The 26,665-nt window shown below is 42.7% G+C and overlaps 2 protein-coding genes across 4 annotated transcripts in view; one reads left to right on the top strand and one right to left on the bottom strand.

Annotated features, from left to right (window-relative positions):
* The window catches only part of DOCK1 (dedicator of cytokinesis 1), a 273,200-nt gene that overhangs the window by 144,017 nt on the left and 102,518 nt on the right, over positions 1-26,665 (bottom strand). The window lies entirely within an intron of this gene.
* The window catches only part of INSYN2A (inhibitory synaptic factor 2A), a 40,188-nt gene that overhangs the window by 2,837 nt on the left and 10,686 nt on the right, over positions 1-26,665 (top strand). The window contains 2 exon segments of the mRNA XM_042863550.1: positions 9,647-10,751; positions 23,621-23,786. Of these exon segments, the coding sequence (XP_042719484.1) occupies positions 9,652-10,751; positions 23,621-23,786 (1,266 nt within the window). The 5' untranslated portion in view covers positions 9,647-9,651.

Genomic DNA, 26,665 nt, shown 5'->3' with positions numbered 1-26,665 from the left:
GCAGAAAATAGGTTCTCTGCTGGATGATCCCGTCACACCTCAGAGCAGTTCCACTTGTTTGCAGATTTGCAATGCCCTCTGCCTTAAGTCAAAGTTACATACAGGAATAGCAGTCCCATAAAGGTATATGTTGTAACAGTGACAACGCAGTGTTGCATCTGCTGCTTGTGATGTCCTCCTCTTTACCTACTTTTTTTTTTTCTATCAGTGGCAAAAGGGCATGGGCTGATTGTAGTCCAACAATAATTACTGCAGCCAAATCCATGATTTAAATACAGAAGCATAGAAGGGAATACGGGCCGTTTTCACTGCCTGAACAACACGGGATGAATGTAAAAGCCCTGGCTCTGGAGGCCTCCAAGTGTTGCAGCACTTGGATGCGGATCTGAACTTCTTAAACTCTCATTACAAGAGGAGATTCTTGTCCTTATGAGGAGGTGCTGAGGTTCCATCACATGCCCAGCTCCCAGATCTGGAGAGTTTTCTAGCAATGGCCTCAAACTCAGCCCACGCTGCATTAAACATCTCTGTAATGCCACCTCGATGTGCATCTCTGACGCTGCAGCCACCAAAACTGAGCTGGAGCAGCCCATCTGTAACCAGTTATATGCTGTCAGGGATTTAACTGTATGGCTGAGAGTGGACAAGCTGTATATGAAATGAGACTTTGGTATTCACTGTCAATACAGGAGTCCTGAATAAAGCTACTCCTGCAGAGCCACTCCAGCCTGGTTCCTAAAATCCCCTCCTAACAAACTCCAGTTCCATTGAACGAGTTAGAAGAAACTGCAGTCAGATGGTGACCCAAGAACACAAATGCACATAACTTCTGCAGTCAATTTACCAAAGACCTGAGGTCTTTATCCTCTGTGTGCATTTACTTCCATTTGCCCTGGTGCAGTGATTCCTTGTTATTGGCACTGAAACACTACGGACTGAATCCCAGCTTGAACTCATGTTCCCGCTATCCACGGGGAAGAGAAGCAAGCAGCTCCTGTTATTTTTGCCCATCCATGATTGCTGCGGCACATTGTTATAAAACTAAACAGTTTTGCCAACAAAAGCAAAGGCAGGGGAGCCTGTGTGGTGTGGTGTGGAGAGAGGAAGAGTCAGCAGTTAACAACAGGCAGAGCACAGAGCTGCCACCAAAGCGCATCAGGGAGGAGCGCTCACACCTGAGCTGCTCTTGATGGAGTCCATGAGGTCAGAGCTGCAACCCAACCAAGCCCCTCATGTTTGAACCATGGTGTGACTTAAAAAATATTTAAACAAGAGCCTCCATCCTGCTTAATATAAAACTAAGTAAGCAGGTTTGTAGGTTCAGGGCTGCGTTGTGAAGTTAGAATATGGAAAGTGGTTTGGGGCTTGTTAGCTTCGGCTCTCCTTGGGAAAAGAAGGAAGAAGAGAGAATTCAATCAAATCAATAGCATTTGTGATTTATATGTAAATAAGAAACATTTACAGCAAGCCCAGTCTCCTTCCAATCATTAGTAATTGGTTGTTCGTGCCCATTTTGTTGTTACATTCATTATTCTTTTCTGCAAATACAGTCAGATATGAGGAGAGAGCTGCAAGTAAAGACATTTGAGTTGTGGATCGCTTTAATACATTTTTGTGTATCGAAGCCATCAGGAAATAAAATACTGCAGTATCTCTGAGAGTTGACAAAGGAACAGACAAAACATCCCAATGCTGAAGAAAGTAATTCAGCAAGAAATTATGCTTGAACTGCCTGTTAACACCAAGAACACCGATCCCTTCTATAAGCTGGGCCTAAGTTTCTCCATTCAAGGTGAATCTGTGTCTTAGCAGTCCTAGCTGCGCGAGCTGGTGAGAAAAATGTGTTATATTCCTGCATTCACACTTTGTGTGAGTATAAAAACACACAAAGCCCCGATAAATATGATGCAAATTATCTGACTAGGAGGCAATTCTGGTGCCTAGAGCGTTACTCAGGCAATTCCGATTAATAATAGGGGGCTTCACAGCCGCAATCCCACATTCCAGATGAGCAGAGTATATAACTCAAGCTGACAAAGGGGCCATATAAATATCCCTAAGAGGGTCTTTAATTATTATTTTAATGCACTTCCTCATCGTCCGTACCACAAATAACCCATCCTACAACACCAGAATGTTTTGAAAGCTCTTCCTCCACGTTGTCTCACAGGTTCACGAAGCCTGGAGGCAATTTACATCTCCACACCATCCACGCATGCTCACATTGTTTTCCCCTTCATTCTCCATCCAGTTCTCCCCATATCGAACCAAAATCAGTTTTTCTTGTGATCTGGAACACCTGTGCTGCCCACAGGCTCCACTCGTTCCACATTGCTCATGTGCAATGAGAATTTGAGACTCTGAGATTTGAGGCTTTTGCAATTCACGTTTGAATTTAACACAGCTTCACCTCACATCAGAGTTGAGCTCTTCCCTCAAGTTATTTCAGAAACATTGTAGAACCAGCTTTCAGGAAAGAAAATTTACACAGCACAGCAATTAAGCATCACTCTTCAGGTAGCCAGTGTTCATTTTTGCACCATCCTTTCCTGCTGCAGAAGTCAGACTGATTTGTGTCCCTCTCTCCTTTCCCACCGTCAGCACACTCAGCTCTAACTGCACGCTAACAATTTACAGCTGCAGCAAAGCCAGAACCAGAACCTGCTTGAAACTAAAAGCTGCTCGCAAGTGTCCTGCTCGAGAAGGTGAAAATTACATGGCATGTATTTCCCAGTGACAGCACTGGAGTGCAAGTGCAAATCTCCTAGACGGATGTTATTCATCAATTAACGCCCTGCTAAAGATGTCAGGTTTTAGCCCTAAATTACCCAACCACATCCTCCAGCCCTGCTTCACACCCTCCTTACACCTATCTGCATGTAACTATAATCCAAGCAGAAAGAGCTGGCAGTGTTCTGATGCCTTGCAACTGCTGACCTCTGTCTGTCATCTCCCATTCGTAGCAGGCTGGAGCACAGCCTACACAACTGATCTGCCCTGCAGTGAGGTTCCCATCGCGTGGCACCCAACCCTCATCCTGCAGAAGGGAGGACGTAAGGCTCAAGAACAGAGCTGGAATCTGCTTCTCTCTTCCCATCTTTATCTGCCCAACAACATTTGAAAAGCTAGGATGAGAAGGGAGACAAACTGTATTTGGTGTCGATGCTTGCAGCCGAGGCGTTCCCAGCGCCCTGGGCCCAGATGGCTCTCTCTGGAGGTCTGACCATTTGGCAAACCCGTGGGCTGAGGCTGAGGAACAGAACTGCTTTTTCCTGTCATCATTTGATGCATTTTATCTTTTTTTTTTTTTCCTCTGAACACCCACAAAAACTACCGATGTTTACTGAGAACAATTAAAGGTTTGTATTAAACAATAATGCAGATAAGGAACTGTCCTTAAGTTCCTGTTTTAAGAGCTTGCTGCTTAAATTATTGAACAGAAACTGCCATAGAAATGAAAAAGCCTTGCAGTGAGAGCACACTGGCTTTTGGACTCCTGGAAGACACTACAGTATAAGCAGAACTATTTGCAATTCTCCTAGCAACACATCCTCAGCAACATCCTTGTACTACGAATATCAGCTGTAATGCTGGAAGAGTGGCACGGATTTACATGGCAAAATAATGCTAATAAACCTTTCCCCAGATTTTTATAGTAGCAATAGCTGCATAATACATAAAGAAAAATAAGCATAATTCTTGTAATAGCACTGTGATTCTTTCCAGTACAGTAAATTCTAGCAAATGTTTGATATTGTAACAACTCTATGAATGCTGTGAATTGACAGGGAACATCTTTTGACATTGAATTTGTTCCAATATGAAGTAAATAGTTATTAACTAAAACCACAGGGGTCTGTATTACGTAAGTGCAAATCTATTAGCATTAATATTCACTGCACAAACATCTTAGGGGAAAATCCTGTACATCTTATTGTACAGGATTTTATCACCGTGGACAGATAACTCGATCTTGTGCATGTAATAACATAGGAAGCATCAAAAAGCAAGGATTACTAACAAACTGTCCTCTGAACACGTAGCAGACATCAAAATTGTAGGAGAGAACAAACATCAGTTTGTGCATTCAGAGAAACTGTTTTGTCAGGGAATTTTAAATAGTTTATCCTGCTCTATGTAACTTTTCTATCTGAAATTCCACAGGCTTCTTATATCATATATTTTATTTGTAGCCCCTTAGCTGTAAAACTAAAGCTCACAAGAGCATTTAAAGGCATTTACAGTCCATTTCAGCCATTAGGTAGGATATTGTTTTTATACTTCGTACAGCGCCTACCGACGGGTGGGAGAAAAAAAGGGAAAATCAAATGCCACACGATCCTACTTACACCAAAGGAAGACTTTGGAGGCAATTAAGAAGCAGTCACATGTCATCACTGAAACGAGATGATCGATAGATAGAACGGTTCAGTTGGAACAGACCTGCAAAAATCAGAGCCCATCTGCCTGCTTGTTTCTGGAGCTTGCGCTAACAGCCATCACAGCTACCACAGGTCTCTCATCATTAATGTAGGAAGACAATCTCAAAGCATCTTCCAGAGTGAAAAACCCCAGTTAGGCAACTGGTGGTAATGCTCTGTAATTCATTGAAGTGGTACAAACTTCTCAAAACAGGAAGATTATCTGGCTACGGCAGTTTGCCCTCTGCTTGATAAAACACAGGATATCTGAACGCAGCAGTAAGAACGAATTCAGCACTGAGCAATGACTAAGGAAGTTCAAGAGAGAAAATGCAAGTTCAATGCTTAAGGGGTTCAGAACAGAGTTTAAAAAAAATATTAGTTTGACATTTACCAGCACTGCTAACTCTATTATTCTACATGAACAATTCTGATAAAAGGAAGACAGACTGCTCTACCACGTCAGTTTTCTATGTCATAAGGCGTAGTGGTTTTTTCCCTAATAGCCATCGGTACTGTTTAAACCACAAAAATGGGTCAGGCCTTCAATGTATCTGCAAGTCACATTTCATCCTCATACCTGCGTATTAAACCTCTGTAAATAGTGTGGAAAAAGTTTCTGCCAACAGCTACTAATTAATCAATGGCTAAGATGATTAGTATTTCCCAATACATAGGTGAAAGTCATGTCTGACAGTGGGAGAAACAAAAACATACCATCAGTATTCTGATTACATGTACAGTATCTTGCCATCACCGGTCTACACAAAGGTACATTCAGAATCTACCAAGAAAGTAGGCTTCCATCTTGTGTTGTAGTCACAGGCAGTCAATCAGAGTTTCTTTCTGATGTCCATTTTAATGATGGAAATAGAGACCACGTGTATACTTAAAAGACAACTTGTAAAATCATTTTTGAAAAACAAATATATATTATTAAATTTTACAATGATGCATAAGGACAGTATGCAGGGCAGGATTTCCCATGAGGAAGTAGAGCCTTCAGAAGCCAGAACAAGCTGCATATCACTAATGACCTTTCCTATACACAGTAAAGCCCAATCATTTGCAATCCCCCGAGTTGTTTTTTTCTTTAAGCTATTAAATACATCCACCACAACACCAACCACATCCACAGACACCTTTGTGCTGCTCATGTCTGCACAGAAGTTCACAGCTACATCTCCAGTGCCTTTATGGGGCCTGAAAACACACAGATTGGCATCTCTGCTTGTCAGCTGCATTTGGAAATTGGGAAGTTTAAGTCCACACTGTTAATTAATACATACTGCTGGGAACCCATTGCACCAAATAACTTGAGGAGGAAACCTAGGCAGTGTCTTACATGAAGGGTAGAAAGGGAGGCATTTATTTAGCTGAACAAAGAACGTGGTTTCCATGACTTACCCTGAAGATTCTGTGCAAGCTTAAGGCTTCTCTGTGTACCATTTTATTACTATCATTTAATAGTTTACTTCCATTTTCAAACATAAGGGAACCCTGCTTAGGTGTAATCAACCAGGAATTTATAAACAAATCCAGGCTAAAAACTGAAAAATAAGCTCTGTGATTATTAAATATTTTGCTTTGCAAATTGTGTCACGCAATCAGGGTTTGTTTAGAGTAAGTATAGACAAATAGTATAAATGTGTTCTCTCTGTTGGCATCTGCAACTGGGATGCAAATCCAAAGCTTTCCTGAGGCTGGTGACAGAGTCAGCCATCAACTCTGCCATACTTATACAGATCCTGAATCTCCATCTCAGTAATTTCCCAAAGTAACCAAAAAACCATGCAGCCTGTAGCACATTTTACAATTGCCCATTTTATCCGTGGAGTCCTTGTACTCCTGCATACACCACGTTGAGAAACGAGCAGCAGGATTACAGATAAATGTAGGAAAGATATACAGATAAATGGAGGAAAGGAAACAAATGATACTGAGATTTCCTTTTCCCATTTACCAGACCAGGTCCAGGTCTGGGCAGGTCAACATGCCTATGGCATCTTCCTGTTCCCCATGAAATCAACATGAATTTTGGTACTATGTTTAGTGGAAAGAAGGCAGACCTCCAGCACCATGTGATTGCAAATACAAGTGGGATGATTAAACGTGACTCCCTAAAAAGTACATTGTATTGTCTAAGTAAACCAAGATTGAAGCCAGCACCTTGTCCAAAACATCAATGAAACAACAACAACAAAAAGTATTATATAAACGTTCCTGTGTTAAATAACCAACTCAAAATCAACTCTTTGCTCGGTCGTTTTGCTTTCCAATGAGCGCATGCAGTTCACCTTGGAGACAGACACAGAACTGAGCAAAAATGTAGTTCTTTTGGTTGCTGTAATTCTTAGTCACAGATATTGATGAAATTATTAGTCCAAGATACTAGAGCTCTAGATTAGCTAAATCAATCAGGCCTGTGCTACTGAGAAAGAGAAACAAGATTTTGAAGAGTCAATTATTGGCTGTTGAAGGCATGCTTAAAATGAACTGCAGCACGAATAGAGTGCCCTGTTTATCTATTTCTATTCTGTAGAATATCACCAGACTCCTGGTTTTGTCTGAGCTAGAGACTCCATTAATTCTGCCTGTTAAGTCATTCCAAACAGACCCAGGGATCCACCAAGATGAAGGGGTAATGTAGTGTCCCAAATAATCTGAAAATGGAGACAGTTTGGATGCGTACTAATAAGATATCAAGCCAGTACTTTACAATAAATTGAGTGTTATTTTACAGTAGGATCCACTAGCAAAGTGCCAGCAAAACCACTACTCCAGGGATGCTGATTACTTTAAGGTATCTTAAGTGATGTCTGCTGGAAGCGACTTCCAGATCTAACAACCAATTTTTGTAAGCTTCTTCTATAGGTAAAAATGCGTCCTCTTTTCAGTCGTAATTCCTCTATTTCATAAGTATTTCACATCTTTCTACATCATATTTTGTAAAATATCTTAACAGTGCAAAAAGTCACCAAACAACTACTGGATACTGTGGTTCTTGCATTGCTGTTATTCATTTTGGGGGCAAATTCATTGATTTACCAGATCTAGGAGAGTTTCAGAGGACTTGCTTCCAATAGTTCTATGTTTATGAAGTTGCAGAGTTTTAACACCAGCTTTTACAACACATCCTATCCAGGACCGCAAAATGGCAGGCCGATGGCTGTACAGCTGTATATCTTACTGAGCACTTCAATATTCAGTAAAGAATTCTAAGCTCTCACCTTTAGGTAGACAGGTGGACATATTTCTACCATCACTGCCTTTGGAAGATTTGAACCAATGGGATTCTGTATACAGAACATGTGTCAAATAGGGGTATAACTTCAAACATCAATGTAGTAACTTCTGCAAATATAATACAATTAAGAGGCCCCTAAACACTTAGTATTGGATACTAACATTCTACATACAGCACAACTGTACCCTCAGCTGGAACAGAAAATTCCTAATATTCCTATGTAGTTCACTTTTTTTCCTGCAAAAACGTCTCCATCTTTGTATATCATTTATTGCAGGCACAGGGATAGCTGACCTCACACTCAGATACCCTGGCACAAAGTAGAAGACCACTGTGACACCATATTCAGCTTCGGTTTCATCTTTAGGCGTCCCTCCAGCAGTTCCACTTTACAATCCCGTAACAGGAGGGGCTTGGTCACGCTGGTATCATGTATTATGCTTACACATATGTATATATTTGGTTTGAAAACTCACATATAGCAATCTAAGATCCCATTATTTGAATGCCTGCATTCAGAATTTTCTCCCTTTTTGTTCTCTTTAAGGACTTTCTTCTGCCTCACGCAGATTTAGACAGAAACCTCCCCTTGAAAGGAGCACTTCTCACTCACTGCTACCTGAATGTGACAAATTAGGTAGAAAAAGGCAACCACACAGAATAGCACTTGTTTGCAAATGGCTTGAACTGGGGGAGCAAAATGATGATCTTTAACTAATGACACGTTTGCTGGAAACTTTTGCAGGCAATTAGATAGCCCAGAAGCCCAACCTTGCAGTATGCAGGTTGTCTGCCACGCATTCTCGCATGTCTTAGTAACTCCTAGGGTTACAATTACTTTAAAACAAACAAAAAAAGAAACCATCAACATTCAATTTACCATTGAAAATGGCCTCTCTATTATGTTTTCTTAAATTAAAACTAATATAGCCTAGTCATAAGGATTCACTCGAGAGCTAATTTTGTAAAGCATATCCCATTGTGGCAATTAACTCTTCAAGTTGAAGAATTTTAATCAAAAGTGTATTTCAGATACACCATACCTGAAAGTCCCTATACTCATTTTATATTTTAGTCTGGGTCCCTCCGAAGGCACATCAGTGTTGAAATAGGAGATATGTGCAGAAATCCTGGATTAAGTGAGAATTTGCTAATTCAGTAAATTTCAGAGTTAGGGAGGAATTTGTGCAATAGGAGACTAAAAATGACAACCTCAAATGAAGTGTAAAAACGAGGTCTTAACCATCCAGTTACTACAGATCCCACATGATCTGTGCAGAGATAGAGCTGGTGGGTTTTTTTTGCTCTGTGCTGTGTTAAGCAGTTGACATCTTTTCATCCTTGAGGAGGTGCTCATATTTCAATAGAAGATTAAGTCATTGCTGTGACTCATCACAGGGTTTTTTTTGTTGCTTTTTTCTTACTTTTTAGTGCTTTAGGATCTCTGGGGATAAGAAGCTCTGTTATAAAGGTATAGTAGCGCTTCTGGTTAAAGTGGGTTGGTTTGCATTTGAAGCAAAATTAATTTACACACTGCTGTCTTCTTCCACCAACTTCCTGAGATCACAAAGTTTACGCATGCAGCAATACCAACCGCTTGCTGATAATTCATCTACACCCAGACTGTAGGTTTAGCTATGAGGTAGACTTAAAGAAAATCCAGAGAGTGACAACTGGAATGAGAAATTAAAGAACCCCCTCGCAAGGACGCAGATGTATTACACAGAGGAACCGAGAACAACTCACCTTGTAAGCGAGCATACTGTAAAAAGCAATGCCAGTTCAACACTTCTAGCAAACAACCAACATCTAATGTGAAAACCTGGGACTTAATTAAGGGAATGGAGCTAAAAGGGTTGAGGGTGCCGGTCATTTCAGTCAGAACACGGGGACACAGCTCACATCTTGCAAGCTTTGTGAGTAACTGCTATTTGTGTTGTAACACAAGGCTTTTCTTTTCAAACTGTTTTTAATGCAGGCATCATGGTGAGTAAGGAGCCCAGCAAATGCTTACTCACCACCTCGGAAAGCGAAGTTGAGCCCGCAGCTTCGCTCGCTTTGGAGATGAAATATGCACTGGATCCCAACCGGCAGATAAAGAAACGCAACAAAGCCCTGCAGGTGAGATTTAAGGATATCTGCGAGGCCCAGAACGAGCAGCGGGACAAGCAGCTCTCCACCACCCAGGATACAGACAAAAGAGAAGCCAAGCCCGTTTCCTACAAGACGGCGTATCGCAAATACATGACGGTGCCGGCCCGGAGGTCCATCCCCAACGTCACCAAGAGCACAGGAGTTCAGACATCCCCCGATCTCAAGAAGTGCTACCAGACCTTTCCTCTGGACCGGAAAAAAGGGAATATCATTAAAAGCGCCTCGGCCGTTGACACCTTTAAGAGTGAAAACAACGGCTTCCTGATAGACATTAAGGAAAAGGACAGCAGGAGCTCGGAGGACGGCAGTCAGTGGGGCAAGAAGGCCGGCAGCCTGCAGACGGCCGAGTTCATCTCCCACGTGGGCGAGCGGGCAAGCACGGGGCCTGGCGCAGCCTGGACCTGGCAGGGCGCTGAGCTGCACGGCTGCAGCCTCCTCAACGCGGCCGAGCCCGGCAAGGGCAAGCCGGGAGCCGAGGAGCCGGGCCAGCCCCTCCACGGGAGGGTGTTTAAGACAGAAGTGGCCACCGTCTACCTGCCGGCCGGCGGCCCGGACGCCTCGCAGCCCGAGCCCGACTGGTCGCTGTGCCCGGCGGGCGAGGAGGACAAAAAGAGGACCGTGCATGTGAATGGCGTGCAGGGCCAGGCGGGAGATGCGGCCGCCTGCCCGCCGCAGGCGCAGTGCCGGGCCAGCGAATGTAGCGAGCGGGGCCTGCAGGTGAACGCGGCGCCCATGGAGGCTGCGCAGCCCTGCCAGGCTGCCGTCGCCCTGAGCGAGGAATGCCAACAAATCGTGCCTCACACGGAAGTTGTGGACTTGAAAGCGCAGCTTCAGATGATGGAAAATTTGATCAGCTCGAGTCAGGAAACCATCAAAGTGTTGTTGGGTGTCATACAGGAGCTAGAGAAAGGAGAAGCTCACAGAGAAGGGTGAGTGCAAACTGGTTTAAATGCTTTCTCCTGTATGTGCTGTGGTGGGTTTTGCCCATGTCGGTTCCCATCAGCAGTCCCGCACCCCTCTGCAGAGCACCAAGTTCTGCCTCCTATCACTCAGCTGTACATGCTGGGAGTCCTGCAGAGCCTGCCGGCTGCACGAGCAGATTTGCTATCTGCACATCGCAGCAGAACGTCCTCGGGTAGTCATGTAGGGAAAGCTTACACTGTATCTCTGCTGCTCAAAATACACGGGGATGTAATGAGCTGAGGCTCATTGGCACCCAGCTCCTGCACAGCTTTCTTACGAGCTCAGAAGCAGCCCCTCCTAAGGCAGGATTTAAGGCAGCAACCTGACATGGCATGAGGAGCAGGAGGGAGAATCCTCACTGTGTAAGAACTTAACAGACAGGGAAAGTATTATAACTCTGGGTACAATTCCATTCACAGCATATGAATCCTGTTTGCTTTGCTTTCACTTTCTGAAACGTCTAAGAAAATGGAATAAGAACTCGGAATATCAAGTCTTTGTAGCATTCCTACTTTCCTATACATGATAAACTCTTAAGGACAAAAGAAAAGGTTCTGTTTACCCCTAACTTATGCAACTGCCATCAACTCTGAATGCATCACAAGCACTGGTTCCTGTAACACAATGCAGTCTTTACTGAGAGCTCAGCCTGTCTCTTGCATTCTCTAAAACATTTTTCAGACTTAGCTGCTAATACTTATTCAGCAAATACATTCAGAATGTGCATGCACTATAAAGTTATGGTTTCTGAAATCTGGATTATTTTTTCCATTAATTTTTCCTCTAGCAGTGTAGAAAGTATCTGGTTAGCCCTAAGTATTGAGAAAAATAATCTTAGCTGTTGGACAAATTCTTTAACACCATCTTAGCATTTTTAGCTTGTTCTAGTCATAGTGCCTTGAAAATACTGTGTCACTTCCCAGATCTTCGTGCTGGGAACCTTCTTGCTCCAGCTGAAAGCAACATATGGATTTTTATTTTTTTGTAGTTATTCTGAAAACCTATTCCTCTGGCTTTACTAACTTACAAAACTAAACGGGAATCAGAAAGAGATGATGATAATCCTTGAGGTCTGTCCCATCCCAAGCCATTCTGTGATTCTATAACATGATGCTTGTCAAATCATAAGACACAGAAAAATATTTCTTGGTCGTAACTCATAATCTGATCATTTTGAACCCCGCGAGTATGAAACACACACACCTACCACAAAGGGACCTGCTATAAATAAGTGTTCCCTCCATACACCTACATGTCATTTTTTTGTTTTCCCAACGATACCAGAAAGCACATCCCACAAAGTACTTATTTTTAATTTTACAGCTGACCCCATTTCATGTACCCAGCATCTGAATGGCATCCATGCCCTCAGCACAAGAGAGGTCTTACTCAAACTAAAATGGTTGCTGATATCTTCAAATCGTCCCTCTGAAGCTGCTAACCAGACAAAGCTGTAGCCTATATTGGCTCTAAAACAGTGGGACTACCTGTGAATCCCAGTTCTTCACAAGACTGTACTGCCTCTTATATACAGATATCAGTGTAAGAGTCTACAAGGCTGTACTATATTTGATCAAAAAGCCTATTTAGTAGCACTCTTTTACTTTTTCCCCATAGGATACATGGCAGTGGTGAAATGGTCCTTCCCCACCACCCGAAGATACAACACGTTTTGAATTCATTTCTGGTGTGTGAAAGAGGCAATTAAGATGTTTTACTGATTCTTTGATGTTAACTGCAAAATCATAACCAGTGGCAGTTACACCAGCACTGGAGGTTAATTATAAAAACGGGAGGCAAAATATCTACAAATCACAGTGAGCCTTCAGATGAAGGTTTGTTTTCAATACAAGGGCATTGAAATGCCTCCAAACTTAGAATGAGCAGCAAAGCTCTTGCAGCTCCCCCTGCACATGCCCTGGGCTTGTCCCAGATGTGCCTCCTCATGGCCAGACACGAAGTGTGTGAGGGTGGTGATGGAGGAAAGGAGAGATGCATACTTATACATTTTCTCTTCCTTAAGGAATCCCTGTATTCTGGATCCATTTAACTTCCTAGCACCTGTGAGATATACAAGGAGATGCAGAAAGGAGTCCAGCACTGTGCCTGGGATGCTTCTGTTCTCCACTGAGTGTACTACAGAGCTGAAAGAACTGTCTGTTCTCACACAAAGCACCGGTGCATTATTAACTGAAAGAAAGTATCTTTACCCTTATTCCCCTCAAATTAGGCAGCCATTTCAATAAAAGGTACTGTGCCTTTTTTGCCAGTAATTCTTGCCCATTACCACATTGATTTCTACAACATTTTGCCACCAAGACCAACTGCTGCGTATACAAAACCACCACATATCTTCTCAATTTCAGGGTGTTGCCATTTCTTCCTTTAGCAGCCCCTGACTCCTGTTAGGTCAGTTTATAACAAGAAAATGAAAGAATTACTACAGCTTCATCTCTGCTTCCCTGGCAGACATATACAAGTCTGCCAGGAACCAAAACAAAAAACAGTGCTCTGTGTTTATGGCAGTCTATTGGATTTCTTATGCATATTAAATACCTTCCAATACACACAAATAAATAATGCACTGCAGGCCAAAAAGAAAAAAGAAAAAAAAGAAAGGAAGACAATATAGAGTATACAGCTAACTCTCTCAATCAGATTTTTCTCCCTTCAAGAAAATCAGTATTCTTTAAGTGCTTGTTGTGCCATGGGACTGGTGCTCAGTAGATTCATTTTCACTAATATGCTGTAGGTCTTGAACTGCTATTACTGCAATTCATCACTAAATGAGTCTATGCCAGCAAAAGTGTATCAGCATCTCTGAAGATAGCAGTATCATCCTTTGGGTGAATATCATCCATGTGTACTTTTCAAAATGTCAGTAGTACATTATCTGCAATTAGCAGCAACATACAGCACTCAACTCTGATGAAAAGCAGTTGAAAAAAACAGGAGGAAGAAAAGAACATCTTCCCTTCACTCCTGACAAGAGGCAGAGGGCTCCTGCTGCCCAAACCTGATGCACTGAGCACGCATCACGTCCCCTCTTCTGTGACTGAGGATCACGTTCCAATTTATTGGTCACAGAATGAAAAGTTGGGGCCGTCAGGCAACACAGCTCTTACCATCAGCTGCAGCATAATTGTGATGCATTAAATCTATCTGAACAGCATGGCACGGATCTGGAGACGGGTTAGAAATCATCATGGCTAGCTTGTGACAGCCACACACACCCCAATCAAAGATGATTATTAAAAGTGTACGTTCCTTGCATGCATCATTATTTAATAACATTTTGGCAGAGTAGCGATTCAGTCTTTCTGTGTGGAGGTCTCAACAACAACAACAACAAAAATACATCATAGCCAAGGGCATTAAACAACCTTTGATTTAAGTCATGCATGAACAGAAGTAGCAGAGCTACAGCTTCCGTTCAGGCTTCCAGCTCCAGGTGGGGGAAAAGAACTGACTATTACGTGATGCACTGTGCAGCTCAAAGACCCAAAACAAATTATTGGCTCTGAATTATGCTTGCTTTGTCTTCTAGTAAACTGTTAGCAATCTCTAACAGCTGTAGACATGCCTGTATTCAGACACAGTGCATTCAATTAAGCAAGCCAAAATTCTGCTCTGTTTACCTGTATGGAGCCACACTAAGTCAGGAAGAGTGAAAACAAAACACAAGGCACTGACTTCAAAACTTGGCTGACGATGGTACTGCATGTGAAACATGTAACAAGAGAAGTACTCAGAAGATGAACAGATAACTGAAAATATCTTGCAGCTGGAGAACACCGATGACCTGCTCCTTAAATCCTTGCTGTGAGAAGGAACAGTAATCAAGGCCCTTCTTATTATGCAATAAATCAGTAATTTTAATAAACAAAGCACTCAATTTGCCATACAAAAATGAGCCAGAGTGTTTTGACTGCACCAGGCCAAATGCTACATATTAGACAAGAGTTAAATGAACCTGTTTCAGCAATCATTTGTATTCATTTGTTAGTGGTTCAGGAATTCAGAGAGCTCTCAGCAACATGAAAGCAGCAATTCCAGACAACACCAGCAGTTCAGAGAGCTCATTCAAAGAGGCTTTGAAAGAATATGATCTCATGGACGGATTTTAAATGCCATTGCATGCATCCTTCCAATGAATACAGGATATCTGGGTGCCCTATTATCATTTCTAAGCAGCAAAGCGAAGCAAAACCGCGTTGTATTTGCATGGATGTTAAAGCAAGGAGGAGAGGAGGGCTTCATCCAGCGCAGAAAAACAGCAGCCTTACCCCAATACTTCTAACAAATACTGCAAGCAATCACCCTCAGGATCACAAGAGCTGAACATAAACTTATCCTGACTCAAGAATGATGAAAAATGAAAGTCAAAGCAATTATTGCCCAGTTTGCTTTCCTCCCTTTTCAGAAGCCACTCCAAGCACAGTCTGGCTATTCAGCTCAGGCGAAGGGGAGAGAGCAAATGAAGGCAGTAACAACCTCTACTGTCTAACTCAATCCACCTATGCACACGCCAATACTCTTACAGGCAAGTTCTTTATTTCACCTAAGGAGAACGGTAAGCTCAGAAAGCTTACAAATATCCAACCTCTGGAAAGCACAGCCTTTAGAAGTAATGCGCTGGCCGCAGAAATGATACGACATGGTTTTGTTTGGGACTGTTTTGGTTTTTTTTTTTAACCTCTCTGGTTTCATTTTGCTTTTTCAATTACAAACGTAGCACGGGTAAAGTTTAAGAAAATTGTTTCTAAGAGAAAGCTTGGAAATGGAGGAAAGCAATCTGTTGATAAGCTTCAAAGAAGGCAACAGCTGCACTGCAAACAAAGATAGGGAAACCAGAAAGAATACAGCCAGCTTTATCTGTGATGCAGTAATTACATCACATTGTGCACCATGTTAATGCAGCCAAGTTTCAGGATGCAATAGCAGCAGCCCTTTGGAACGTAGGACTGTGATGACTAGACACGACTTCACCTATAGATCTTCACATACATCTCTTCTGTTTGCCCACTGGAGCTGTCAGAGCTGTTCTGCCTGTTACTCTACCTGAGAGCATCTCCTAAATTTCCTCCTGATCTCTTTAGCATCACTGCATTTGTCGTATTTCAGAGCTGCACTGTTTATAGAGCTTTCCTGAGCTAGAAGGACCACAACGTCATGGAGGTTGTAGCAATTCGCCTTTCTGTGGCAGAGACACAAAAGCTCTTCAGATGCATTTTCCAGAGTTAAGGAAAAATAATTTCTAACAAATTGGTGCTTTGCAGATCTTGCAATTCAAAACAGTAGATTTCAATATTTTAGCATATATATTAGAAACATATATAAGTGATTTATATATAGAGAGATATAAATCATTTCTTCCTGTTGCTTCCACAAAGTCTTAAAGAGAAGCACACTACTACTGCCATGCCAACTCGCGGTACAGGGAGGAGCGCTCTGTGCTTCCAAGTCCCAACACCTTTTCTTACAGGCACTCATGTCACTACTTCCCCCTTTTGAAGTGTGCAGCTAATTCTATTCATGAAAAGCTAAACTTTTGCCATTGCCCGAACTGTGAGCCATATTCAAAGTGCATACCATGAAAACTTAAGGCTTTCCCAATGTTAGTTTGCTAAAGGAGTTATAAGACTAACTCTTTGCATGCATTGCAGGTTCTTTCCCCTCAGCTCTGTGCTCATTTCCTCGTTGCAGCTCATCACTCAGACACTCACTTAGCCTTCCTTGAAATCCAGATAAGCACTGGAACCCTACAGAAGTCCGTTTTCCTGCCCTCGCAGTGGTGCTGCAGCTGCAGAGCAGCAGTGCAGCCTTCCTCAGTGCAAACCAGGCAGAGCACTGTGCTGCATGCTGACACAGCTCCCAGCTCCACTGCTCACGGGACAGATTTCCTTATAGGTCTGAGCTGCATATTGCCTGGAGGAGACTGTTTCAATGCCTGCTGCCAGCCAGCACAACCATCCTTAAGCCCTCACACTTAAAACTCTGCATAACTCCAAATGGAAACAAATAGAAGGCTGACCATCACAATCATTCAAGGAGTAACTTCGCATTATGCTTCCTGAATTAGAACACTGAAAACAATCTGAAGCTGTATCTGCAAGGGCACATAATGTGTATTTCACAAAACAGTAAGACTGTATTTCATAGATCTTCCAAACTTGATGGGACTCTAATTTTGTGTATGATTTTTTTGGTAAGAGGTGGACGACTTCATTCTATTGCTCATAATCAGAGCTTCAGATCACATTGTCAAGGTGGATAAAAAGCAAGGGCAAAATAGTTCACAGACATTCCAGAATCCCTGGACACTATGGATGCTTATGGAGTGCTGCATAAAGTAGCCCGACCATAACAGCCACCTTATGGCAACTAAACATCCCTCATTGGAAATACAGCAACAGAAGATTTTCATCAAGCAAACAGCGATAAACAGAAATGAAAAATGAACTGTTAGGAACGTTCAGTATGTAGGATATACTTAAAACTAAAATAAAAACACACAACAACAAACCCAAAGACATGCCTTTATAACAGAGTTATTCAGACTTAGCACTTATACTCTGTTCTCTCCAGAAATGACAGTGGGAAAATTCAAGTTTCAGAACACATGCATCGTTTTGCTAAAAGTACCAGCTGTTAGCTGCACGTACTGCTGCTCTTCCCAACTGTGCCTGTGCATTTCAAGTGTTCTCTGTGGCTGTGTGATGTCTGCCTGACCGCTGCTTACCCCGTTTTTGGAACAAGACAAAGTGTCGCCACCTCACCTCCCTGTGTCAGCGGAGCTCTGCAGCTCTGAACTTACAAAGAGGTTCAAGGCTTTCCATCAAATGGCTGCAGAGTGCCACCAAGCAAACTTCTATGGGTCATGCATGGAATTAGCAAAGCCTTACAATGAATGATTTTTAAAAAGTGTAAAGCAGACTATAATGTTCTTGCTAAATGTATCCATATGAATTACTGCAGATCGTAAGGGGAGCTTTTCCAACTGTCACCGAGCTGTCCAAATTGCGTACCTGCAAGGAGAGTTTTTCAGCTAAATTAGTCTCTAAAAGAGGATGTTATTTAGGTACTGAATTACCAGTTTTCACTTCACACAATTAGAATAATCCTTTAATAACAGCATTTTCAATGTCGGTAGTATCAGAATCTAGAGAGGGAGCAGTGAGCCACAGATCTATCCAGTCATGTAAGAATGAGACAAAATGAGCTTTATCGTGTCAAATTTGTCACTGCTGTCGGTTCTCCGAGAGATTAATCCCCAGATTTCTAATTGACACCTACTTGTGAGCCCTCATGCTTTACCCAGAGCTATGGTTATCTTTCATCCTGATTGGAGAAAAATGGGTTCTGACTACAGACAGTTCCAGCAGGAAGGCTTGCCCAAAGAGAAGTGCTTTATTTTTAAACTGTCAAGCATCCTGGCCACCCAAGTTCCAGAATTAAGAAATAAAAATGCAGGCTCAGTCTTAGGAGAGCTCTGTGCATGCCCCAGCTGCCATGTCTGTGCTGGCCTTCCCTTCAATCGCATCATCCAGGTACTGCTCTCCGCTCACCCCTTAAGAAATTATGGCATGACACTGTTTCGTATCTTCTTGAGGTTTAGTTCTGGACTTTGCAAATGCAAAGACGTGTAGAAGATGGTTGAGTAAAAAAATAAATTCAAAATTCAATTCAAAAGATGCAGAACAGTCCAACGTGGGCACCTCTTCGCTGTCTGCAGCCGTCTAGGTTATTCTTCCCGGCCACTGAACTATTTTTCCTTGTTAGATGCAAATAATAGAAAATGAGCACTTGCATGGAATATTTAACTGGGGACAAATCAGAGATTTTCTGCAGAAGTTCACTGTGGTGGTTTGGTTTTGCCTCCCACTGAGCAGTAGGACAGGGCTTGGCTATGTCATGGGGCAAGTAAAGGAAAGCTGCTCTCCTACAGGACACTGAAACCCCTCTGACCCCCCTAACTCTCTTTCTTCATAAAACAGGTGCAACAATATAATATAGAATTTTCCCACCATGTTACTCATCACACAAATAAGCTAGAAGAGAACAGAGCACTGTATTGGGTAGAGCACTTTTTTCCCCCCTCTTGGTTATCCCTAAGAAGATGAAATAGAAGCTAAGCGTGGTGTAATAATTCATCAGAAAGACCAAACTGCAGAGATGAGCAGAGGTATTTGACATTAGCAAGGCAATTTACATTCTACAATAGTTCAACCTGGCACGACTTCGGTCATTTCTTTGGTAAATGAGATTTTTTTACTTTGCCATCGTCTGCATGAGCTCAGAGAAAATTTCTAGGGATGGGATCTTGCTGAGCATCTGTGCACAGAGCTCAAGCAAGTGCAGAACTGCTTCTCTATTGATTCTGCTGTACTGCAGTGAAATCTGAAACTACTGTTATTTAGGGAAATGAAAAAAACAGAATGTACTGCGAACCTGCACGGACTTACCAAGTTAAAACAGAGGGAGTTCTGTGCTTCCAAGGTCCTTCCTTCTGTTTTTCCCAATCTGTAAGATCCCCTCTCTTTCTCACGAGCAATAGCAACACTGCCCAGCCACCGTACACTGTCTTTTTTGTGTTATACTGCTGTGCAATATGTAGAATTCTAAACAAGCCTTCAGTTTGCATCCAGTATGGCTGGTAGCAGTACTGTAAGCCAGCTTTGGCTTATGTATGTAATGCACACAAAGTATTTGAGCTTGCACTGAAATCTCAGCCGCTTTGCAGTTATAAAAGAATAGAAGGGATTCATTTCCCCTATGCATGGAAACACTGCATGCTAGTATCCTTCCTAATTTAAAACTCTGAGACAAGCAAAATCTGAGGTGCTGTGTTTTAATGCCATTTTTCACCCATAAACATAAGATTAGCTGCTACCTATGGGATTCCCTTTGCTCCGAGTGGAGCCTACTGACATGAAGCCTGTGCTGCGATGGTCTGTGCACAAGGGCTGATGATGGGCCGCAGTGCAGGAGGGGCAGAAACCTGTGGGAAGCATTCGGCCCAGGCAGCAGAGCTCAGCCCTAGCAAACAAACTCCCTGAACTGTTATTAATGCAGAGCTGACATTTCAATTATCCCTCTCATTTTTTGATGGCATGACAGAGGCACAGAGATATTCAAGAGACAGGCTAGGCCTCAAACGCTTCTGGCTCCTTCAAGATTTTCTGATTTCATTTGAAATAGCTTTAATTCTTTTCATTCTCAGGCGTTGGGCTTCTTTTATATTTTAATCGTAAGGCAACCCTGTTAAGATACAGTCATTAAAAAAGAAAAAAACACAACAACTCTCCACTTCCTGACTAACCTGAGTATAATATAAAAACGTATTTACGAGGTGAAAGCACTTGAATTGCTGTCTTGGGAGTTATGCCATACGCCCACAGTGCAAATACCTCAAAAAGAAAATTAGTCATCTGCTTCCAACTGTCAGGATCCAGTAAAAAACAACAAACTACTGTCTTGGAAACAGCCTAAAAATCTCACCATTGAGCTCCAGTACATTTCAAAGTAATTTCAGAGACCAAATGAATAATTTGAGCCCTGTAATATCAAGACCTATACATATAAAGAAAAAAAAAGTGGAAAGTGATTCTGATATTTAACTACCACAGGATTCCCACTTTCATCCTCCACCATCAGTTAAAAACAGCTTTCAAAAATGAGTTACTGAAATTGGGCATGGTTTGTTGTTTTTTTTTTTTTGCTTTGTTTTTCTTGCTATTGCTTTTTTCACGTTAGAACATTTGTACCCAGAATAATAATAGGAATGCTGGCCTTCCCCAGCATTCCTACGGCAGCCAGAGGTGGCAGGCCACAATCTGGTCTCCCTTCCTGCACTGGAAGGCTGCAATGAGGTCTCCCTGCAGCCTTCTCTTTGCCAGGCTGAACACTCCCAGCTCCCTTTCTTCACAGCAGATTTGCTCCAGCCTTTTGAGCATCTTCATGGCTCTCCTCTGGACCCATTCAAAAAGCTGCATGTCCTACTTGTGTTGACTCCCTGAGCCTGGGGTCTCACAGAGGCAAAGCAAAGGGGGACAATCCCCTCCCTGCCCTGCAGTCACCCATGTGTCATCCTATGCTGGGTGCACAGCATGGTCACAGCTCTTTGGGGGACTCTGCACAGCTACAGGGAAAAGCTGGCCTTTACTCATACTTGTACCCTACCTACATCCAAGCTATTGCAAACAAACTCAACACAAATCAACCCAACCTGACCCAGGGCACACGAAAGCATCTTTTTTTCTAGCTGCTCTAAATATTCCAAGAGCTTCCACACCGCTGGTGAGGCTAACCTCTTCTTTGTCACACCTGGCTGCACCTCAAGCACTGCGTTAGGTTTTGGGACCCACACTACAAGAAAGCCATTGAAGCACTGGAGTGTGTCCAAAGAAGGGTGATGGAGCTGTGAAGGGTCCGGAGCACAAAGCTTATGAGGAGTGGCTGAAGGAACTGTAATTGTTCAGTCTGGAGAATGGGAGGCTCAGCGGAGACCTTATTGCTCTCCACAGCTGTGAGGGGTTGGTCTCTTCTCTTCAGGTAACAGCAACAGGACCAGAGGCAATGGCCTTCAGTTGCACTGGGCAGGGTTCAGCTCAGACATTAGGAAAAATCTCTTCTCCTAAAGAGTGGCGATGCCGTGGCACAGACTGCCCAGGGACTGGTGGGGCCACTGGCCATAGAGGTGTTCATAGCTGTAGGGATGTGGGCAGTGGGCACGGTGGAGTTGGGGATCTGAGAGATCATTTCCAACAACTGTCTGATTCTGTGACCTGCACGTGAGCAGAAGGGACCGGTGTTTGGTGGGAGACACAGCTGGGACTGATTCCCAGGGCTTTTACTCAAGAAATGAATAAAACACAGTTAAAAAAAAAAAAAAAAAAAATTCTCCAGAGATTAATAAATAAAAGCTTCAGGTGAAAACATAGGAAGAAGAAAAAAAGAAACCTGGCACATCTCTAAAATTAAAGAACTCAATTAACCGAGAGGTAGCCTGACAAAGTTTAAGCATCAAGTTGATTGCCAAAAGCCTGCTATATTTTTTTTTATTCATTTATTTTGGTTGCACCAATATCTTTCATAAATGAAAACGCTTAATTGGTGATTAATTGGTGACAGCAACAGTAAGGCTAAGTCAGTTTTTCTACCAAACTACCAGGCAGATGTCACAGAACACCCTTCTATGAGCTCAGCTGATCCGAGGTGCTTTATCTGCATATCTGTATGTATCACTGCTCTGGGTGCAGCTTCCTAAGGGAATCTGAAACAGGATTCCAGCAGAAACATGACTTAGCTGGCAGAAGTGTGTTTAGATGAGAAAGCTTTCCAACCCAACATAATGCCAAGTCTTTTCTAGTTTAGATTAAGACTCTACGGCTAAGCAGGATATACTTTCATCTGCAAAACACATCAATTAGTTTGCGTAGCTGTATCATGGTTATTCAAGCCGTGAGGATAACTACAGTACTCAGAACACAGTGAAGTCATCTATTCTGCCAAAAGCAAATTATGCTGATATTAAGTACAGATAATTTTCTCCTGAAGCACAGTTATTAGCCATATTAGTGCTTCAATACTTTACAATAGGAAACGCCGCTTTTGAGAAGTTCACCACTAGACTGTTTATTTTAAAACCATTATTCTGCACACAGAGGTAACATCACTGTGCTTAGCTCTACGCTGCACGTTGTCCCAGCAGGACCAGGCAGCGCATGGAAACACAATGCCCATTCATACCAAGGAGAACGGTGGTCCACGCTTCCCCAGCTATCCAGTGCTGCCCAGAGCTGTCACTCAGAACAACTTCAAAGGCCCACTGCCTTCTTATGACAATTTGCTGCACTGTATTTTAATAAAAGCCTCAACAACAACAACAAAAAATATTCCTTGAAGTCTGTTTATCCTCCTTGTTGGCGGCAGTACATAAAAGCACGATGAGCATCAGTATCATCTAACGAGCAGACCCATCAGAGCATAAATGCACTCTGAAGCACAGCCACTTCTATAAAACCGTGCCATTAAGTAACTCAATTAATATGAAGCATTCCCTGCATCCCTGCGGATAATGGAAGACATCCAGACATAAACAGAACTACCCTCACAAATTGTTTTATGAGATTTTCTGTTTGTTTTTAATAGTTGCTCAGGACACGTGAGGTAGTGCTCTCTCACTAGCTACCTACCACACAACGGAAGGAACCCAGCACATACAGTTCTATGCTTCCCTCCCTCACCTCAGTGTAGTCTATGATTTATACCAGCAAAGACTTAACTCACATGCAAAGATAGTTTTGATGTGTTACGGTTGGTATTTTCAAAAGGTGCCTCAAGCGGCTGCCCAAATTCTGCCTTTCACAGGGATTTAGGAGTGTAATTCCCTTCAGCTCCTCTGAAAACTGCAGCCTATTATTAGTTTCTGCCAGTATGTGTCAGCAAAATGGCTGTTCTTCATTATAATATTTTAATACTTGGAAGTGTTAATTGAGGTTAAGTCCTGCTTCTGCCAAGAATGCTGAAAGAAATGCAATAGAAGGAAAGCCTCCTGCATATAATACGCAATGGAGATAACAACCACGTGTGAAAAGCTAAGTATGGAGATCAGATACCCTTAGCAAGGTTACTCAGTTAATTAGACACAGCCACAGCAGCAAACCAACCTACATCCATGCCTCCCCAAGTATCTGGACCATACAGCATCATGCAATGCACAAGGCTAACCAGGCCCACCCGCACGCACCCATATGAAAACAAAATACAAGGTGTAAGGTGCCAAAGAATGAAGCTCTGGGAATAACAATGTTTTTTGGTGTATATGAAAAAGGAAAAATTGGCTGTTCAACATCTACAAAGCATGAGCATGTCTCAGCATCAGCAATGGTACGCAGGTGAGCTCCAATCACACAACTCGTGGAATGGCTTGGGTTGGAAGGGACCTCAAGGACCATCGAGTTCCCCACGAGGCCAAGTCCAGAGTTTGCCCACACCAGGTACACAGCCTTCATCTCCAGCCAATAGGGCTCATTTACACAATGAAATCTTTGGGATAAATATGTCCCTCTGATTGTTTTTTCAAACGGGTTTTCAAATGAATTTAATGATCAATCACCCTGCGCCTACCACTGTTCTGTTTCTCTTGCTATTTGTTTTTGCTATAAGAAAGGATGAAAAAAGGGAGATTAAAGCTAGTTATGAAATGTTCTTCTTCTTACGCTTAAACCAATGCAGCAGTCCCAAAATCACAGCATTAAAACTGCAGAATGAGCTGCAAGGCTGAATGACTCTTTAAGCAAAGCACATCGCCGATGGGAGCTCCTGGCTCCCAGGCATCTCACTGAGTGCAGAGTGAAGGGCTCAGCTTTGAGTCTCAAGCAGACCAAAGCCAACTTTCAGTTCTCTCAAAAGAAAACAAATGTTCTGTAGCAATCTTTATTTTCTGGGAAAACCTCACATTTTACTTGAATAAATACTGAAAAAATACCTGTGAGTTTACCAGTGAAGAAAAAGTTGCCTGGTCTGTAGGCTGACCTCTTCCAAATTGGATTCATCTTATTAGATTATTTTTAAGTGGAGGCAAGAAAGGATTTTATTCAAAACACTCCATCTCACACAGCACAACCACAACATCGCTCTGTTCACCCCGATACCCAGATGTGCTCACACTGCTCCACCACTTAGTAATGAGGATAACCACCTTTACCAGCTCTATTTTTCACTGTCTGCACGTGAAATCCAACCTCACTGTGTGAGACCTACACGCAAAACTACTATTCTCATAGTAAAATCTGTGTTGGCACGAGGTAGATGAATTCTTTGCATGTGTTTATGTAGATAATTGCATAAAAACAAGTAGAAGTCCATAGCCCTAGGGTAAAAACAACAGAATTATTTCATAAGCAGTTCAGTTTATATATGTAATTGAATTCATACTGGAGAGACACTTGTACAACGCAGAACTGGCTGCAGAGCTATCACACTGCCTTACAGAAACCAAGTGCTGTGAGGCCAGGCAGGGAAGGCTTCCTAGGAAGAAATCCAAGGCAGGGAGACTTCAGAGAAGGCAACATCACTTCATCTGTTGTGCAAAAGAAAAATCACCTCTGAAAAAGCTGAATATATTCCATAAGGGAAATATTACTTTAAGAAAAGTTTATCATAAATTACATCAGAGTAGGAAAAAATCATCACATATCAGTGTAGTTGGTGAATGGCAATGAGGCTAAAAGCAAGCAGAGCCAAACATGCCAGCTGAGAATTTGGGCTTTCAAAATGATCATCCAAAAACCAAATCCTGCTTAATACTTATATTCAAGCATCGTTTCTATCAGGTTGAGCCTGTCAAATACCATCAATTAAGAAATGTCTTAAAATACTTGAAGATCTGGGATTACTGTGCATTTGAAGATGAGCAGGTTCAAGAACCATGGAGACGTGGCACTAAGAGGGCATGGTGGGGATGGTTGGGGCTGGACATGGGGATCTTAAGAAGTCTTTTCCAAACTTCTGCTAAATAAGCAACCAGCCTATGAATGTTCAATGAGTTCATGGCAACTAGAATGTTACAGGCATAGTGCTGTCAGTACCTGGTCAGTAAGGTACTTACTGATCTTACTTACTTATCTCTAAATTGGAGAGATAGGAAGGGTGGACTATTTGATGGTTAAGAAATTGGTTGGAAGGTCACAGCCACAGGGTTGTGGTCAACTGGTGTATGTCCATGTGGAGGCAGGTGACGAGCAGTGTCCCCCATGGGTTGGTCTTGGACCAGTGCTTTTTAACATCTTTATCAATGATGGGATCAAGTGCATCCTCAGCAAGCTTGCTGATGACACCGAGCCGAGTGATGCAGTTGACACAGCAGAAGGAGGGGATGCCATCCTGAAAGACCTTGATAAACTTGAAAGGTGGGCCCCTGTGAACCTAATAAGGTTTAACAAAGCAAAGTGCAAGGTTTTGCACTTGGGTCAGGGTAATCCCAGATATGTATACAGACTGGGAGAAGAACAACTCCTTGAGAACAGCCCTGCTGAGAAACACTTAAGGGTCTCAGCAGGTGAAAAACTTAACAACATGAGCCAGCAGGGTGTGCCTGCAATCCAGAAGGCCAGTGGTATCCTGGGCTGCATCAGAACAGGGCTGGCCAACAGGGACAGCAAGGGTGTTGTCCCCTTCTACTCTGCCCTCATGGGGCTCCATCTGGAGTACTGCAACCAAGCGTGAGGCCCCCCACACAGAAAAGATGTGGAGCTTCTGGACAGACTCCAGAGGAGGGCCACAAAGATGATCCAAGGGCTGGAGCACCTCTCCTACAAAGACAGACTGAAGAAGCTGGGTTTGTTCAGTCTGGAAAAGAGAAGGCTGAAGGAAGACCTCATTAGGACCTTCCAATATTTAAAGGGAGATATAAACAGGAGGGAAAACAACTTGTTACACAAGTAGACAGCGACAGCACAAGAGGAAATGGGAAGGAGAGAAAATTTACATCAGGTATCAGGGGGAAGTTTTTCCATTGAGAGAGTGGTGAGGTGCTGCAGCAGGCTGCCCAGAGAGATTGTGGATGCCCCATCCCTGGAGGTACTCAAGGCCAGGGTGGATGGAGCCCTGTGCAATCTGATCTAGCACTTGATCTAGTGGCTGACAACCCTTCCAACTCAGCCATTCTACGACTATGAAACCGGCTCACTAATGAAGGCAGTGATCAGTGCACATACGCCCGTATTACAGAGCAAACGAAGGATAACGATTCAGAGACACGTTGCATGGTTTTTAACATGGCAATCAATTTGAGACTGAACCCTTGTTGCTGAAGCATTTCTAAGCTCTGTGCCAAAGCTGGACTTGGAGAAACTTCTTAAGCTACTTGTTCTAC

The sequence above is a fragment of the Lagopus leucura genome, unplaced genomic scaffold (assembly GCF_019238085.1).
Source record: "Lagopus leucura isolate 7727_CA_CO unplaced genomic scaffold, USGS_WTPT01 Super-Scaffold_741, whole genome shotgun sequence".
In the NCBI taxonomy this organism is placed as follows: Eukaryota; Metazoa; Chordata; class Aves; order Galliformes; family Phasianidae; genus Lagopus; species Lagopus leucura.
The sequence above is the reverse complement of the archived record's forward strand: the minus strand, read 5'-3'. Positions and strand labels throughout refer to the sequence as shown.